The sequence below is a fragment of the Tympanuchus pallidicinctus genome, unplaced genomic scaffold (assembly GCF_026119805.1).
Source record: "Tympanuchus pallidicinctus isolate F22 unplaced genomic scaffold, pur_lepc_1.0 scaffold1, whole genome shotgun sequence".
Taxonomy (NCBI): Eukaryota; Metazoa; Chordata; class Aves; order Galliformes; family Phasianidae; genus Tympanuchus; species Tympanuchus pallidicinctus.
The window spans coordinates 3468778-3482541 of record NW_026294618.1 but is presented as its reverse complement, the minus strand read 5'-3'; the positions used below and the strand labels follow the sequence as shown (position 1 = coordinate 3482541).

The following is a 13764-nucleotide window of genomic DNA, read 5'->3' as shown; positions in this document are numbered from 1 at the left end:
CTTCAGAATGTTTTATTAGGGATCACCTGCTGTAGTTGTTGTAGGGTGAGCTAGTGACAGCAAAATTTCTTTAAGCACAAAATTTGATCCTCCTCCCAAAGGGGACAGAAAACCTTTATGAGACACCAATATCATACGGCTTGTATACAGCCTCACATTTCCATTTATTCCTTACCCACAGCTTGGTGAACTGCCACGAAGAGGAGCACAGTGAAAAAGCAAAGGATTTTCATGGCAGAAGACAGACTGGGAAATCCTATCACTGCAAAGAAACGACACTGAGATGTTAATAAGTGGTGTCCTACAAACACGGTGGGCTGAGCAGTGAAGGACAGAAATTATCATTGAGAATCAGATAGAATACTCTTTATAATCATGAGCTTTGCCTTAAAGGTTCCCTGGATGACATGTAGAAGCTTCTGTGCAGAACAATACAATTTTATATCCACCTTTTAATTACTGTGTTAATTAAGTACGTTTATCCTAAGTTGCTTGATATGTTGCAGTACACTGCAATAAATTCAATTTGCCTTGTGGAAGTTGTTAATTCAGACACCAAAACACGACAGTTGTTATTATATTCATGCAAGGCAGAACTAAGTACCTTTCCAAACCATTCCAAAGCAAGAGGAGAGAAGGAATCATTAAGATTGGAAAGACCATGAAGGTAATCTAGCCCAACCATCAACCCATCCCCAACCCATCAACCTGTGACCACTTTTTTGTTCACTTCCAGAACTATTTCCTCTTAGATCTCCTTCTGCAGCCAACAAAAATTCTTCTTTCTAATCAATATTTGCCTAAACTAATGCTTGATGGACTGAGCTGCTGCGTGGTTAAGGTTACGACAGAGTAAAGCAGCTATCCATGGAAGGTCTGAAATCTCCAGCCATTTCCAGAAGGACAGAGCTGTAGAAGAGAGGAATAATGAGAAGATTTGGGTCATTACCACGAACAAGGAGGCTCTGGGTCGGAGTAGTCCTGCAGGTCAGCGTCAGCCACCCAAATGCATTAAGATGGAGGAGCAGAGCGTGGCTCTATGTGGTTTCTGGAGGCTGGGAAGGATGCTTGCTCTTCTTCTTCTTCTTCTTCCAATCAGGAGATGTCTGCAGTTCTGGGGACAGTTGAGGCGACGTTCAACAGATCTCCTCTGTTAGCATCCTCCTGTAAGGTATTGCTTCCAAAATATTGCAGCATCACCTCAAGAAATGCGCTGAGCTGCCTGCAAAATGACCTTGGGACCTCTGTTTGTGCAACGTTAGACCACAGCGACTTGCTCAAGGTTTCTGTCACGGCAACTGCTCGGTTCAGGTGGGCTTTGTGGTTAGCGGGAGCGGTGCTAGTTGTTATTGCTCAATTTAATTGCTTGTTTAACACAGAAGAATGTGCTGCATCTCTGCTAGGGACCTAACCTGCACCAGGTTTACCTCCAGGCCAAAAGGCAGTCTGGCCATGTCCGTGCTATTCACCTCAGCCTCCACCGTGGTGTGGCTTTGCCTCAAGTGCCTGTTGGAGATGGTCTGAAAAGAGGTAATTAGGATGTTGGTGGTATTTAAGGAGAAACTCCTGTCAGGATTTGTTTGGTCAATGAAATAACTGCCCAGCTCATTGGTCATATTCATGACTGAGTTTTGGGTGGGATGCTGGGCAGCTTGGTGTGGTGGGGGGCAGCCCTGCTCGTGGCAGGAGGCTGGGAACTGGATGGTCTTTAAGGTCCCCTCCAACACGAGCCGTTCCGTGAGTGCTGTCATCAAAACCCAAAGCACGTTGCTGCAGAAGGCAAAATTAACTCTTAGAGCTGGAAGTCATAGAATCACCAAGGTTGGAAGAGACCTCCAAGATCATCCAGTCCAACCGTCCACCTCCCACCAGTATTTCCCCACAACTTTGCAAAGGGGAAGTACCGTCTCCATCAATTTTCATTGTTTTTCTTTACAAAGGTAAGAAATAGGTCACTGTAAAATGAAATACAGTAATCCAGTCCCTGCCTCCATTCACGGGTTAAGATTTCCCATTGTGCCCCCCAGGTAGAGCTGCCAATTACGATCGTGTTGTCTGTGAATGTGACAGCAGCTTTCTGAGCCACAACTTTACCACCCGTGCCAGCGGTTTTATTATCATAGAATGGTGCGAGTTGGAAGGGACAATTGAAGGCCATCTAGTTCCAACTCCCTGCAGTGAACAGGGACACCCACAGCTCCATGGGTGCCCAAGCCTGGCCTCAAGCATTGCATTGCCAGGGACAGAAGCACCTGCCCCTGAACATCCTCCTACACCTTCCCCATCGCAACCCCCCTCACACTTTCCATGTGCTTAGAGAAATTCCTGCTTTTTCTCCAGGGATGTGTTACAAGAGGATCTTCGCCCTCCTTTTCAGGCCTCTTTCACTCCTATTTGAAGCAGAACTGCCACGTTCTATGGGAGTTACTGTTCTCTGTCAGCCCTTTGCTCACTGCTGAGCCCTTCCCTATGTGAGCCCCAACTCGGCTGCCTTTCATGCCCTGCAGGGATTTTTCTTAGACCTCTTTGTTTTCTTTTGGAGTCAAAGCAAATATTTTACCGAGTTCTCCAGCACAGCCTTCTTTTAGCAGCTTCCAGGCTGCCTGCAGGCTTCTTGCTCCTCTTGGCTGCTTCTTTTGATGCTTTTTTGCACTCATTTTTGCTTCTTTTTGAGACTGGATATTCACACATTAAATATATATGATCTCACTGTGCAGTTAAAGTTAATTGTGCTGTTGTTATTGCTACAGAGAGGCTGACAAATAGCTTCTGTCTCTGTTTTTTAGCACCTTTGCACCACTCACTCCCAAAACTTTCCCTGGAGGTGCCAGGATGGTTTTTTCCCTGAATCAGCCTTTTGTATCAAAAACACAATCTCTACACCCTCCCAGTATCCTGGCCCACCCCTCACAACTGCTCCGAGCATCATGCAGCAGGGGTGACCCATCCTTTGGGTCCATCGGGGAGGGACTTTGCTCCAGCCTCCCACTCAGGTGCTGGCAAATATTTGGGTGGTAGCAACACACTGGAGTGGCTCAGCAGCTGAGGGCCAGCTGGGTCCATGTGACATCCCATCTGTAGGCTCTCTTTTCCTCTGCTACCTCCTGCCCTATGTGGGGGACAGTGCTAATGGGGACACGTGGTCGTGCAGTTGGCTTTGAAGCTCGCTATCGTTCTCATGATACCTCCATGCCCCGCATCTTGCCAAGCCTTAGCTTAAGGTTTTCAAATGATGAAGGTGTTTCCAGTTCAGCACAGCCCAAATCTTACAGCATCCATCTTTCCAATCGAGGGAATCCACCTGAGTTTAGTGGAAAAAGAGATTGTTCCATACCTGCCCCATCGTAGCCACAACGTAGAGACATTTCTGGGTTGTGGTGGCCAGCAGCAGTTGTACCACACAGAGGGATCTGCTGTCCCCACCTGTTGGTCATATTTAAGATATTGCACGCTCTTTTCTTAAGAGTACCTGCAATTACTCTGGAAAGGGATAAACAGAATCAGACATCAGAGCAGAAGACTCAAGATCTTTCTTCTCCTCCTAGCAGGAGACCAGGAGGCAATGACCCTTCTGACATCTCCCCAGTTCATCCCCCACGTTCTTCATCTGTTCATGACAAGCTGAGGTTCTTGCACTGCCTTTAATGCCCTTGATTTCCTAATTGCAATTGTTGTACAACCACTGTGGAGTCTCATTCACAGCTATTCCAGCAAACCAGCCCTGTGACAGTCACCACACCTTTTTGGCATCCCACCAAATTCCTGCTTTTTTGGCTATAATTATTTCTTCTTCCTGAACAAAAGGAGTTAACCTTAATCCTGGGTGGAAGAGCGTGGCATAATCAGAACAGCAGGAGCTTTGTGTTTGTTTAGCTGCCTCCTACAGGCCATGCAAGGCCCACTTCACAAGCACGAAGGACTTTCCAATCCCTAGATGGAAGGAATGATTGAGGTTCAAATAGCACCTTTGGGCTCGGAGAACCTGATTATTATTAATGACTGTTCCTTTGGTCATGGCAACGTGCTGTACAATAACACCAAGTGCAGCGCATGTTTATTCCAGGTCGAATAAATCTGAAATGCAGAGTTGACCAAACCCTGTCCTGATGCGGGCCTGCATAAGGCATGACCTAGAAAACCTTTCCCAAGTTCTGTAGGTGCTCATGAGCTGGATGTGGATGGATGACCCAGTAACATAGGATCACAGAATGGCTTGGGTTGGAAGAGATCTCAAAAGCTATCTAATTCCAGCCCCCATGCTGTGGGCAGGGTTAAGAGCGCATGCCAATACTTCAACCCAATATCACATACCAGTAGTGATCCCAACCCCACATCATTCCATCAGAAGAGAGGTGGCCAGCAGGGACAGAGAAGTTGTGGATGCCCCGTCCATCCCTGGAGATGTTCAAGGCCAGGTTGGATGGGGCTCTGAGCAGCCTGGGCTGCTGTGAAACGTGGAGGTGGGTGGCCCTGCCTGCAGCAAGGGGTTTGAGCTTCGTGATCCTTGATGCCCCTTCCAACCCAAGCCATTTTATGGTTCTGTGATTCTATGATCATTCCCAACAGCTCCACAGCCACCATGGGCAGGGCTGTGGAGAACAAATGGCCATAGACCTCAGAAATCAGAGGGATCAAAACACACCTCATCAATTAATGGTTTAAAAAGCTTAGCGTTATTACCCGAGCTTTATTAGATATTTACACAAATAATTTGCAAAGTAGGCTCTTTGAATACATGTTACAGAAGAGAAAAAGGGCACAAACTGCTTCTACTTTGTAAGTTCACAAACCACTTCTACTTTGTAAGTTCAGAGCCTGCAGGAGAGCAGAAGACTTCAGTGTCCAGCTGGGTCACAAAAGAGGGCAGGTGGGAGTTGGCCATGATGGAAGATGAAAGCCTTCAGATGAGGCACTTAAAAGGAGATGTGAGGACATTTAGGGTCTAAAGAAAAGAAGAGAGATCCTACAGTGAAGAAAGGAAGGTGAGGGTGAGATCTGGCATTCACACATCTGTTCAGAAAATACTGCATGAGGAAGGTGGGCAGATCAACAGACATGAGCCTCCTAAATATGATGTGGCCTTTGGGGCTTTGTGGGCAGCTGTCACAGGAAAGTTGAGTGTGACAGGTCTGCATCGCATGGGAGACACGGCGCTGCTCTTGACACAAGTAGGAAATTCCCACCAAGAAACATCTTTGGAAAAGAGGGGAGTTGTTCCATTTCAGGCTCACAGCTCACCCTGCCTTGGTGGCGGTGGAGGGGCAGCATCCAGGGGATGAGGAGCACAGAGATTCCCCAGATATGGATCCACGGATAAAGAGTGAGGCTTCCTGCCAAAGTGCCTTTCCCAGCTCCAGGATAGCAACGCAACAAACAACAGCATGGCCACGTAGGGAAGGATGATGTTACACTACTGCTGTCACTGCTAGTGACACCACCAAGGCTACCAGCTCCACACAGACCATGGAATGTCACCAAAAGGGTCTGCAGCACTTTGCCAGTCCATTGTAGCAGGTACCAGTGGATCTCTCGAAGAAAGGACACAGCAAGAATGAACACTTGCCCTTCATCTTCCGACACGTGACCGTGTCCGACTCTGCAATGGAGGAAAAGAACCTGTGAGACTCTTCCATTGGGCTTCCAAGCGTGAAGAAATCTGGTCCCCATGCTACCAGCTCAGCCTGCAGGTAGCACAGGTCGGTTCAGCAAGAGGAATGTGAACCCACTGTTGAGTTTTGCTGCAATATCTGAAAGCATCCACGCAGGCTGTGAGGTTCTCCCCCCTAGCCCTGAAAGTGCCAACTGGAGTTTGCCTACTCAGCACTCGTCTACCAGACCCAGCACCAAGCATCACATCGATGTGTCACGAGTTCATTCCTCACTTACAGAACATAAAAAACTTCCCAAACATAAAAAATGACCTTTGCTTATATTTACACTTACCTGGAGCAGCCTGGGGTACTGCCAGCAGAACAAGAAGCAGGAGGAATATGCCCGTGGCTTTGGCTGACATTGCCATGTCACCCTGAAGCTGCTGAGACCAAGAGGAAGGAATGAACCTCTCTTTATAAAGCTTCGTTGAATGTGATCACCAGGGATGTAGCAATCTTACAAATAACAGGTTTGAAGGATGTGTGTGGTAACCTCTAATTACAATTCCTGTGTGGATGCATAGCACAACATGCTCCACCCCAATAAGCCTGCAAAAATGGGGCAAACATCCCATGCCACTCCATCCCATGTTATGCCATCCCATGCCAGCCCATGCCATGCTATGTGCAGAGGTGATTTCACCACTGTCTGTATTTAGTTTCATTGGAGATGTGAGTGGCTTTTTAGCATAATAAAAGGAAATATAGGCTGTAGGCCATACACCACTTTTTTTTTTTTCATTCAGGGGATGCTTAAATGCAAGTCCTGCAGGATGCAAAGTTCTTCCATGGTTGGAAAAATCAGTGCCAGAGACAGAAATCCCGGTTGCACTCCTTCTAAAATCAGAGAGTAGTTTGGCTCCCCAGCCAGCAGGACATCCCTGAGCACACAGATTTGGGTCACTGTTCATATGCAAGTATCAAGAGGGAAGCGTGGGGCATGGAGAGACAGGCATTACATACTGGGTATCTATAGAGAACTCTGGAAACAGAGTTGGATGACAGACTGCTGCTTAAACCAGCAGAGTCCAGGCTTAGTTCCAAGGGTTGCCAAGGAACTTGCTGAAATTAAAAAAAAAAAAAAAAAAGCAGAAAAATGAGTTAAAGCCCCCAAAGATGCTCATATGGAATGGGATGGGATGGGATGGGATGGGATGGGATGGGATGGGATGGGATGGGATGGGATGGGATGGGATGGGATGGGATGGGATGGGGTGGGATGGGATGGGATGGGGTGGGGTGGAATGGGATGGGATGGGATGGGATGGGATGGGATGGGATGGGGTGGGGTGGGATGGGATGGGATGGGGTGGGATGGGGTGGGATGGGGTGGGATGGGATGGGATGGGATGGGATGGGATGGGATGGAATGGGATGGGATGGGATGGGATGGGATGGGATGGGATGGGATGGGATGGGGTGGGATGGGATGGGATGGGGTGGGATGGGGTGGGGTGGAATGGGATGGGATGGGATGGGATGGGATGGGGTGGGATGGGATGGGATGGGATGGGGTGGGATGGGGTGGAATGGGATGGGATGGGGTGGGATGGGATGGGATGGGATGGGATGGGGTGGGATGGGGTGGGATGGGATGGGATGGGATAGCATAGCATGGGATGGCAAGGGATGAGATGGGACCTCCTGACATGGGATGTCATGACATGGGATGGGATGGAATGTATGGGATAGGATAGCATGGCATGGCACGGCATGGCACAGAACGGGATGGGATGGGATGGCATGGGATGGGATAACTCCTGACGGCCCAGTGGATCCGCAGAGCTTCGGGAGCATCTTGCATGATTTTCCAAAACCACTCACAAATGTGTGGCCGCTATTTGGACTTCATTAGCAGCCATCTCTTCTGACGGAGGGGAGGAAAAATAACGCGACTAATCTGCGGCAGCACCGCACTCCGTGCCCCGGCTGCCACCTAGTGCTCAGTGCCGCGGGGACAAGAAGGGACATCGGGATGCGCCAACCATCCCCACGGTCCACGCGGGGCCCCAAAAAGCCTGCGAAAAGCAAGCAGCGTGACGTAACGACCCCGCGGCGGGGCGGGGGGAGGCACATGTGGGGAGGTGCTCCCGTGTTTCCTCCTCCTCTTCCTCCTCTTCTTCCTCCTCCTCCTCCTGCTGCGCTCAGGATGCGCGGGTTTTGCCCGGCGCTCTGCTTGGCGCTGCTGGCGGCGGAACGCGGAGCGCGTGAGTGAGCGCGCAGCGTGCGCGGGAATTGCGCGGGGAGAAAGGAGAGAGCGCTGTGCCTCCGTGCTCGCATCACCCCTAGCCTGGACCCCTCCGCTTGCCCCTCCTTTACTCCCTAAACGAGGGGTTTGGGGATCCGCGCAGCCTCTAGCTATGTTCTCCTTTATGAAAGAAAAAAGAGAAAACACTGAAAATGTTGAATTTTTTTCTTAAATTTGAAGCTGGGCACGCTTTATCTGAACCCGCCTTTAGCTGTGTCCCTCGGTAGTGACGGCTGTGCTGCTGCTGACAAGCCCTGAGGAGCTGGCAGCCCAAGATAAGAGTGGGACACGGGCTGTGAACTTTTGGGGGATTGTATCTTTTAGGTGTGTGTGGCATCCCCAGCACTGCCTCCCTCTTATTTTCCAGGGCTCTGCACCATCATCCATTACCTTTCCCATGGGCATCTGGGCTGGTTTTGTGGGACTATCACCTGCCTGGTACCTGGCTACGTGGCACAATTCCTCAGCATCCTCTGGTTGAAGGCAGATGGACACCCTCCAGGCTGCAGTGTCCTGGTCCTCCACATCCTACAGTTTGGCCTCTGGAAGCGGTGAGAGATTTACCCCACAGTCCATCCAGCCTCCCTAACCCTGCCCAAAATGGTGTGGACATCCCATCCCATGTCATCCCAAACCATGTCATTCCATGTAATCCCATCCTATGTCATCCCAACAAATGCATTGCCACCCGGTCCCATTCCGTGTCATGACATCCCATCCCATGCTATCCCAACCCATGCCTTGCCATCTTGTTCAATCCCAAGCCATGCAATCTCATTCCATTCTGTCCCTTCCCATCCTATGCCATTCTATCACATGCCATCTCGTGCCATCCCATCCCATCCCATCCCATCTCATGCCATGCCATGCCATGCCATTCCATCTCATTCCATGCCATCTCATCTCATCCTATGCCATCCCATCTCATCCCATCCCAACTTCCCACTTCATCCCATCCCATCCCACCGCATCCCATCCTATCTCATCCTGTGCCATGCCATGCCATCCCGTCCTGTCTCAAACCATCATTCCATGCCATCCCATCCCATGCCATGCCATCCCATGCCATTCCATCTCATTCCATGCCATCTCATTCCATCTCATATCATCCTATGCCATCCCCTCCCATCTCAACATCTCATCCCATCCATCTCATCATCTCATCCCATCCCATGCCATCTCATCTCACCCGATGCCATCCCATCCCATCCCAACCCATCCTGCTGATTCTTGCAGGTACTGGGATATTTTGTGGATGGAGGTGAAAACAAACAGCAGTGCAGGTACTGGGGAGATGCTGATGTGGCATGCAGACGTGTGTTTGCTGCGGCTCCTGGAAGCCCTGCTGCAGAGTCTGCCTCACCTCCTGCTGCAGGTCTATGTTGTCGTGGTCAGTGAGCCATCCAGCCTCATTCCTGGTGAGTCTTTGGGCTATGCATGGATTTTCACAGCTGGCACACTCATGCCTTGGTTGAGTTTGAACCCAACATATATTCCCTAGGTTCATCCCACAATGTGCTGTCGTACTGAGCAGTTAGGGTTTGGGGCTGCTTCAGGGAAAAGGGAATTTTCAGCTCAGTTTTCCAGAGGGAGAGGTTGGGGTGTAAACAAGGTCATCTTCACTGGTTGGTGTTAGGCTCTGGTAGGACTGGAGATGGAGTTGAGGATTTGGGTGGGGAGATCTGGATAGGGAGAAGTTAGGGTAGTATGGTCAGGTTGTGGTTGGACTTGATGATCTTTAAGGTCTTTTCCAACCTGAATGATTGAATGATTCTGTATCAATGCAAGTGTGCAAAGGAGACTCGATCTGGCAGGAATGAGTTGAAACCCTCCATCTGGCAGGACCCTCTGTCTACTGTGCTACAGATAGCTCCTGAGAGCTCAGCTAGGATCCTACAAGGCAATCAGGCATCCTTCGAGCACTCAGAACTTTCCCTGTCCCCACACAGCTGTCAGTGCTGGGCTGTCCCTGCTGTCCCTCTCCTGGGCTTTGGTCTCCTACAGCCGCTCCTGCTGCCTGCTGAGACCTGGCCACGTGTGGCTGCCGGCCATGGCCCTGCTCTGCCTGCTGCTCTGGAGGATGGGGATGCTGACAAGCAGGGTCCTGGCCCTGGTGCTCTTCAGCAAGCTCTATTCCTGCTGGGTTCTGGTTGTGGCAGGTAAGAGCAGCACTCGTTGTCTTCATACCCCGTCCCATTGCCAGCCGTGGGGATGCTCCCACTGACCCCAAGTCACTTGTATCTTTTTGGTGCCATCCCCTCGCAGGCACCCACTGGGTGCTGATGTCCTTCTGGCTGGTGGCCCTGCAGAGTGACATTGTGGCCCAGCCCTGCCACTGGAGGCTGTTCAACGTCCTGCTAGGAGCCGTGTACATCTTCTGCTACATCAACGTCCAGCCTGGTCCCTCCAAGCACCGCATGGCTGTGTTCTACATGGTGAGTACCCAGCATGTGGCTCTGGGCAGCCTGATCTGCTGGTTGGCAACCCTGCACATAGCAGGGGGTTGAAACCAGATGATCATTGGTGGTCCTTTTCAACCCAGGCCTTCCTATGATTCTATGAATATCTATATTGCAAGATACAACATCCATCATCAGGGGCTGGAAACCGGGTGGTTTGCATCATCAGAAGCATATTGGAGGATGTAACGATGGCTCTCTGCCCTGTAGGTAATGCTGATGGAGAACACGCTCCTGCTGCTGCTGGCCACTGAGTTCCTGCAGGCAGAGATGGGACACAGCCTACGTGTGAGCTGGGCTGCCATGGCGGGGGCTGCCCTCGGTGAGAGCTGCTGCAGTCTGCTGGGTTGCATGTGTGGAGAGCAGCAAATTCCTATCGTGTTTGCTTTATTTCTTCAGGAGTTTATTGGTTATCCAATGCTGAGTTTCATGGGCTTAAGTAAGACTGTTGTAGTATCAAAGCGGTGAGGTTGGGAATGGCCTCCCAGCAGCACAGGTGCGAAAGAAGTGTCTGGTGAGATCCTTAAAAGTGATGATGGTGGGGTTTTGGGATTTGAGAAGGACCCATCCCACCTCGCACACACTCACAGGCTTCTGAACTGAGCGTGGAGGCATCCTTGGAGCTGATGTCCAGTGGGAATGGGAGGTTGCTATGAAACTGGTCATGCAGGAGGAACAGAGGGTGTCTTGAAGTGAGATGTGGATGTGGCTGGAGGGCCAGCACACTGCAAAGTATTGCTGCCCAGCAGTATCTTGCCAAGGAGAAACCTGCTCTCTCCTGCACATGCTGAATGCAGCCATGATTCATTCCTTGATGCCTTCCTGCTCTTTTTGCAGGTGTTGCAGCCATGGTGGTTTATTACAGCCTGCTCCATCCCAAATCCTCCAAGATCAGGCAGGGCATCCTGCAGAACTCCAGCTGTGCTGCTGGCAATGAGCAGGCTGCTGGGAACAGCTCCTGCGTGGGGCAGAGCTGGGGAATTTCAGGAGATGGAGAATCGTTGCCTGCAGAAAGGACCACAGTAACTCCCCAAACTGGGAACAGCTCATCCCTCTTCCAGCCCGAAGGGCCTTCGGAGGATGGATGGACAAATCACCACCACTGGCTGCTGGTGAAGCTGGCCTTGAAGACAGGAGACGTGTCGAAAATCAACGCAGCTTTCGGGGATGCTGGTGTGGGAGAGCTTTACCCTGATGGGTGGGAGATGGGAACACCCCAACCTGGGGCTGAGCCTTCCCTCCCCACAATGGAAATCGCTCCTCGGGGCTTTGGATTGGGTTTAGTAGAGGAGAAGACGATGGTGGTGAGGAATGGAGGAGGCAGCAAACATGAAATCGGTGCTGGAAGGGACAGAGGAGGGCTGGAGGCTGCTGGCCACCCTGCCATCCTTTCACCTCACAGCTCCTCTGCATCCCTATCTGAGGGCTCCTCGGTGTACTTCAGTGCCAACACAGGTGGCATCACCTCTCCTGGTGCAGTGATGGTGACAGCATCCTCCACAGCCCTGCCGGAAGGGGACAGCAAAGCCTGCTCTTCCCCAGGATGCCTAGCAGGAGGAGGGGGAAGAGGAGAAGATTTATCCCTTGAGACAGCGAGCATCAGCCCCATCCTGGGCTCTTGTACCCACAGGCACCTGCAGAGTGACTGCGGGGTGGCAGGTCCCCCCGAGGAGCTGTGTGTGGGGACAGAGGGAGCCCTTCTGGAGTGGCATCACCTGCAAGACACCCATCCCTGTGAAACACGGGGGGTTGTTGGTCTGAGGAGCAAGCTGAAGCCACCACGCTTCACCTCCACCCCCAAAGCTGACTCCAAATGTTCCCAGCAAGGACTGAGGGACGTGGGAGAGGGGAAGGATGTGTCTGGGATGGTGGAGTGACCCTGCGCTGTCACCGTGGGACAGAACTGGGGTGGCTGCTTTGCTCAATGAGATGCAATAGGGAAGTTCATGCTGACCTCAAAGGCTGTCCTTGTGTGCCCATGTGGTCCTTTGTCACCAGGAGGTCTCCTCCCCTCCTGGTACTGCTTCTTCTCTTTCCTCTGGAGAGCATTAGTGGATGGAAGGGCTGAAAAGCCTGGGTTTAGGTATTTATTATGTTTATTTAACCCTATGGGCAGTTGGAGCATCCTGCCCTTCTTGCATAGGTGATGATGTTGGGAAAGGTGGCCTTGAACATCACAGAATCACAGGATCATTTGAGCTGGAAAGGACCCTTAAAGGTCATCTAGTCTACCTCCAAGTGCCCAGAGAAGCTGCTGCCCAAAGCAGGAGCCGCTCATGACAAACAGGTGCCTAAACCAGAAACATGATGGGTTTTATTTCCATATGTTTACTTTGGGGTAGAGCAAGCCCTGCATTAAGGCTCAGCAGTGCTTGATCAATTCTTCTCCCTCCACAGAGAGCTTGACCAATTGCTGGGACTGCACCGGAGCCCAATTGCTCTACGCATGGCAGGTGACAACCTCAGGACATTGAATTACAGCCATGAGCCAGGTCTGCTGGCTTCCCCATGGCTGTGGGGATTGAGAACTGGTGGGCACTGCCTGCTAGGGAAAGCCTCCAAAAGGATGGGCATAGAACCACAGAATGGTTTGGGTTAGAAGAAACCTTTAAGATCATCCAGTTCCAACCCCCTGCTGTAGGCAGGGACACTTCCCTCTAGACCAGGTTGCTCACAGCCCCATCCAGCCTAGCCTTGAATGTCTCCAAGGTGGAAACATCCAGAACCTCACTGGGCAACCTGTTCCAGCATCTCATCAATCTCCCAGTAAAGAATTTCTCCCTGATATCCATTCTAAATCTGCCCTCTTTCAATGTAAAGCCCTTTCCCCTCGTCCTGTCGTGGTGTGAGAAGTGGTTAAACAAAGCTGCCAAGCAGAGCTCGCTGCTCAGAAGGGCCCCAGCCAGACGTGTTCCATCAGGCTGAGCTGTGCTCTGGAAACCCGGTTGGGCTGTTTGGGACTGCAGCTGCCTTCCAACGTGACAACAGCTCCATACCTCCGCCCTGGCCCCAGCACAGCTGTATTTTGCTTTGCTCTGCAGGGAGGAAGCAGTTGCAGCAGCTTTTCCTGAGCCCCCCTCGCTGCGCGCATCGCACGGAAGGCAGCCGAGCTGTCAGAGCACTCCTGAAGTTTTGATGCAGTTTGTTTTTCTTATCTTTGACAATATAGAATTGCTGCTTTAAGAAAACAAACCGGGCTTTGCCGTGTCTGTGTGTTGTGCAGGGGTGCTCAGTGCCTGCTCATCAGCACGCAGCCCCTGGGGGTTGCAGTTGGAGATGTGAGACCTGGCTCCCCTGCTGCCTAACTCCAGATTATAGAATCACAGAATGGCCTGGGTTGAAAAGGAGCGCAGTGCTCATCCAGTTCCAACCCCCTGCTGTGTGCAGGTCACCAACCAGCAGCCCA

General features: G+C 51.1%; 2 protein-coding genes across 2 annotated transcripts; one reads left to right on the top strand and one right to left on the bottom strand.

Annotated features, from left to right (window-relative positions):
• Window positions 1-5471: 5471 nt before the first annotated feature.
• Window positions 5472-8304, bottom strand: DEFB1 (defensin beta 1). Its single transcript, XM_052693905.1, has 3 exons — window positions 8290-8304; window positions 5944-6031; window positions 5472-5596 (listed from the first exon to the last, which is right to left on the bottom strand). Exons 1-3 carry the CDS (start codon window positions 8302-8304, stop codon window positions 5472-5474), a joined length of 228 nt encoding a protein of 75 aa, XP_052549865.1.
• XKR5 (XK related 5) lies at window positions 7786-13448 on the top strand. Its single transcript, XM_052693938.1, has 7 exons — window positions 7786-7858; window positions 8267-8450; window positions 9136-9317; window positions 9849-10058; window positions 10165-10334; window positions 10569-10680; window positions 11196-13448. The coding sequence occupies exons 1-7, from the start codon at window positions 7801-7803 to the stop codon at window positions 12233-12235; spliced, it is 1956 nt and encodes a 651-aa protein (XP_052549898.1). The 5' UTR covers window positions 7786-7800; the 3' UTR covers window positions 12236-13448.
• Window positions 13449-13764: the final 316 nt, after the last annotated feature.

What these genes read in the sequence shown, in the direction of transcription:
- XKR5 (XM_052693938.1), top strand. Translation starts at nt 7,801, where the DNA reads ATGCGCGGGTTTTGCCCGGCGCTCTGCTTGGCGCTGCTGGCGGCGGAA. An exon ending in GGCGGCGGAACGCGGAGCGC is followed by an intron (nt 7,859 to 8,266) that starts GTGAGTGAGCGC and finishes CTTATTTTCCAG; the next exon opens with GGCTCTGCACCATCATCCAT. An exon ending in CTGGGTTCTGGTTGTGGCAG is followed by an intron (nt 10,059 to 10,164) that starts GTAAGAGCAGCA and finishes ATCCCCTCGCAG; the next exon opens with GCACCCACTGGGTGCTGATG.
- DEFB1 (XM_052693905.1), bottom strand. An exon ending in AGTACCCCAGGCTGCTCCAG is followed by an intron (nt 5,597 to 5,943) that starts GTAAGTGTAAAT and finishes CCTCCATTGCAG; the next exon opens with AGTCGGACACGGTCACGTGT.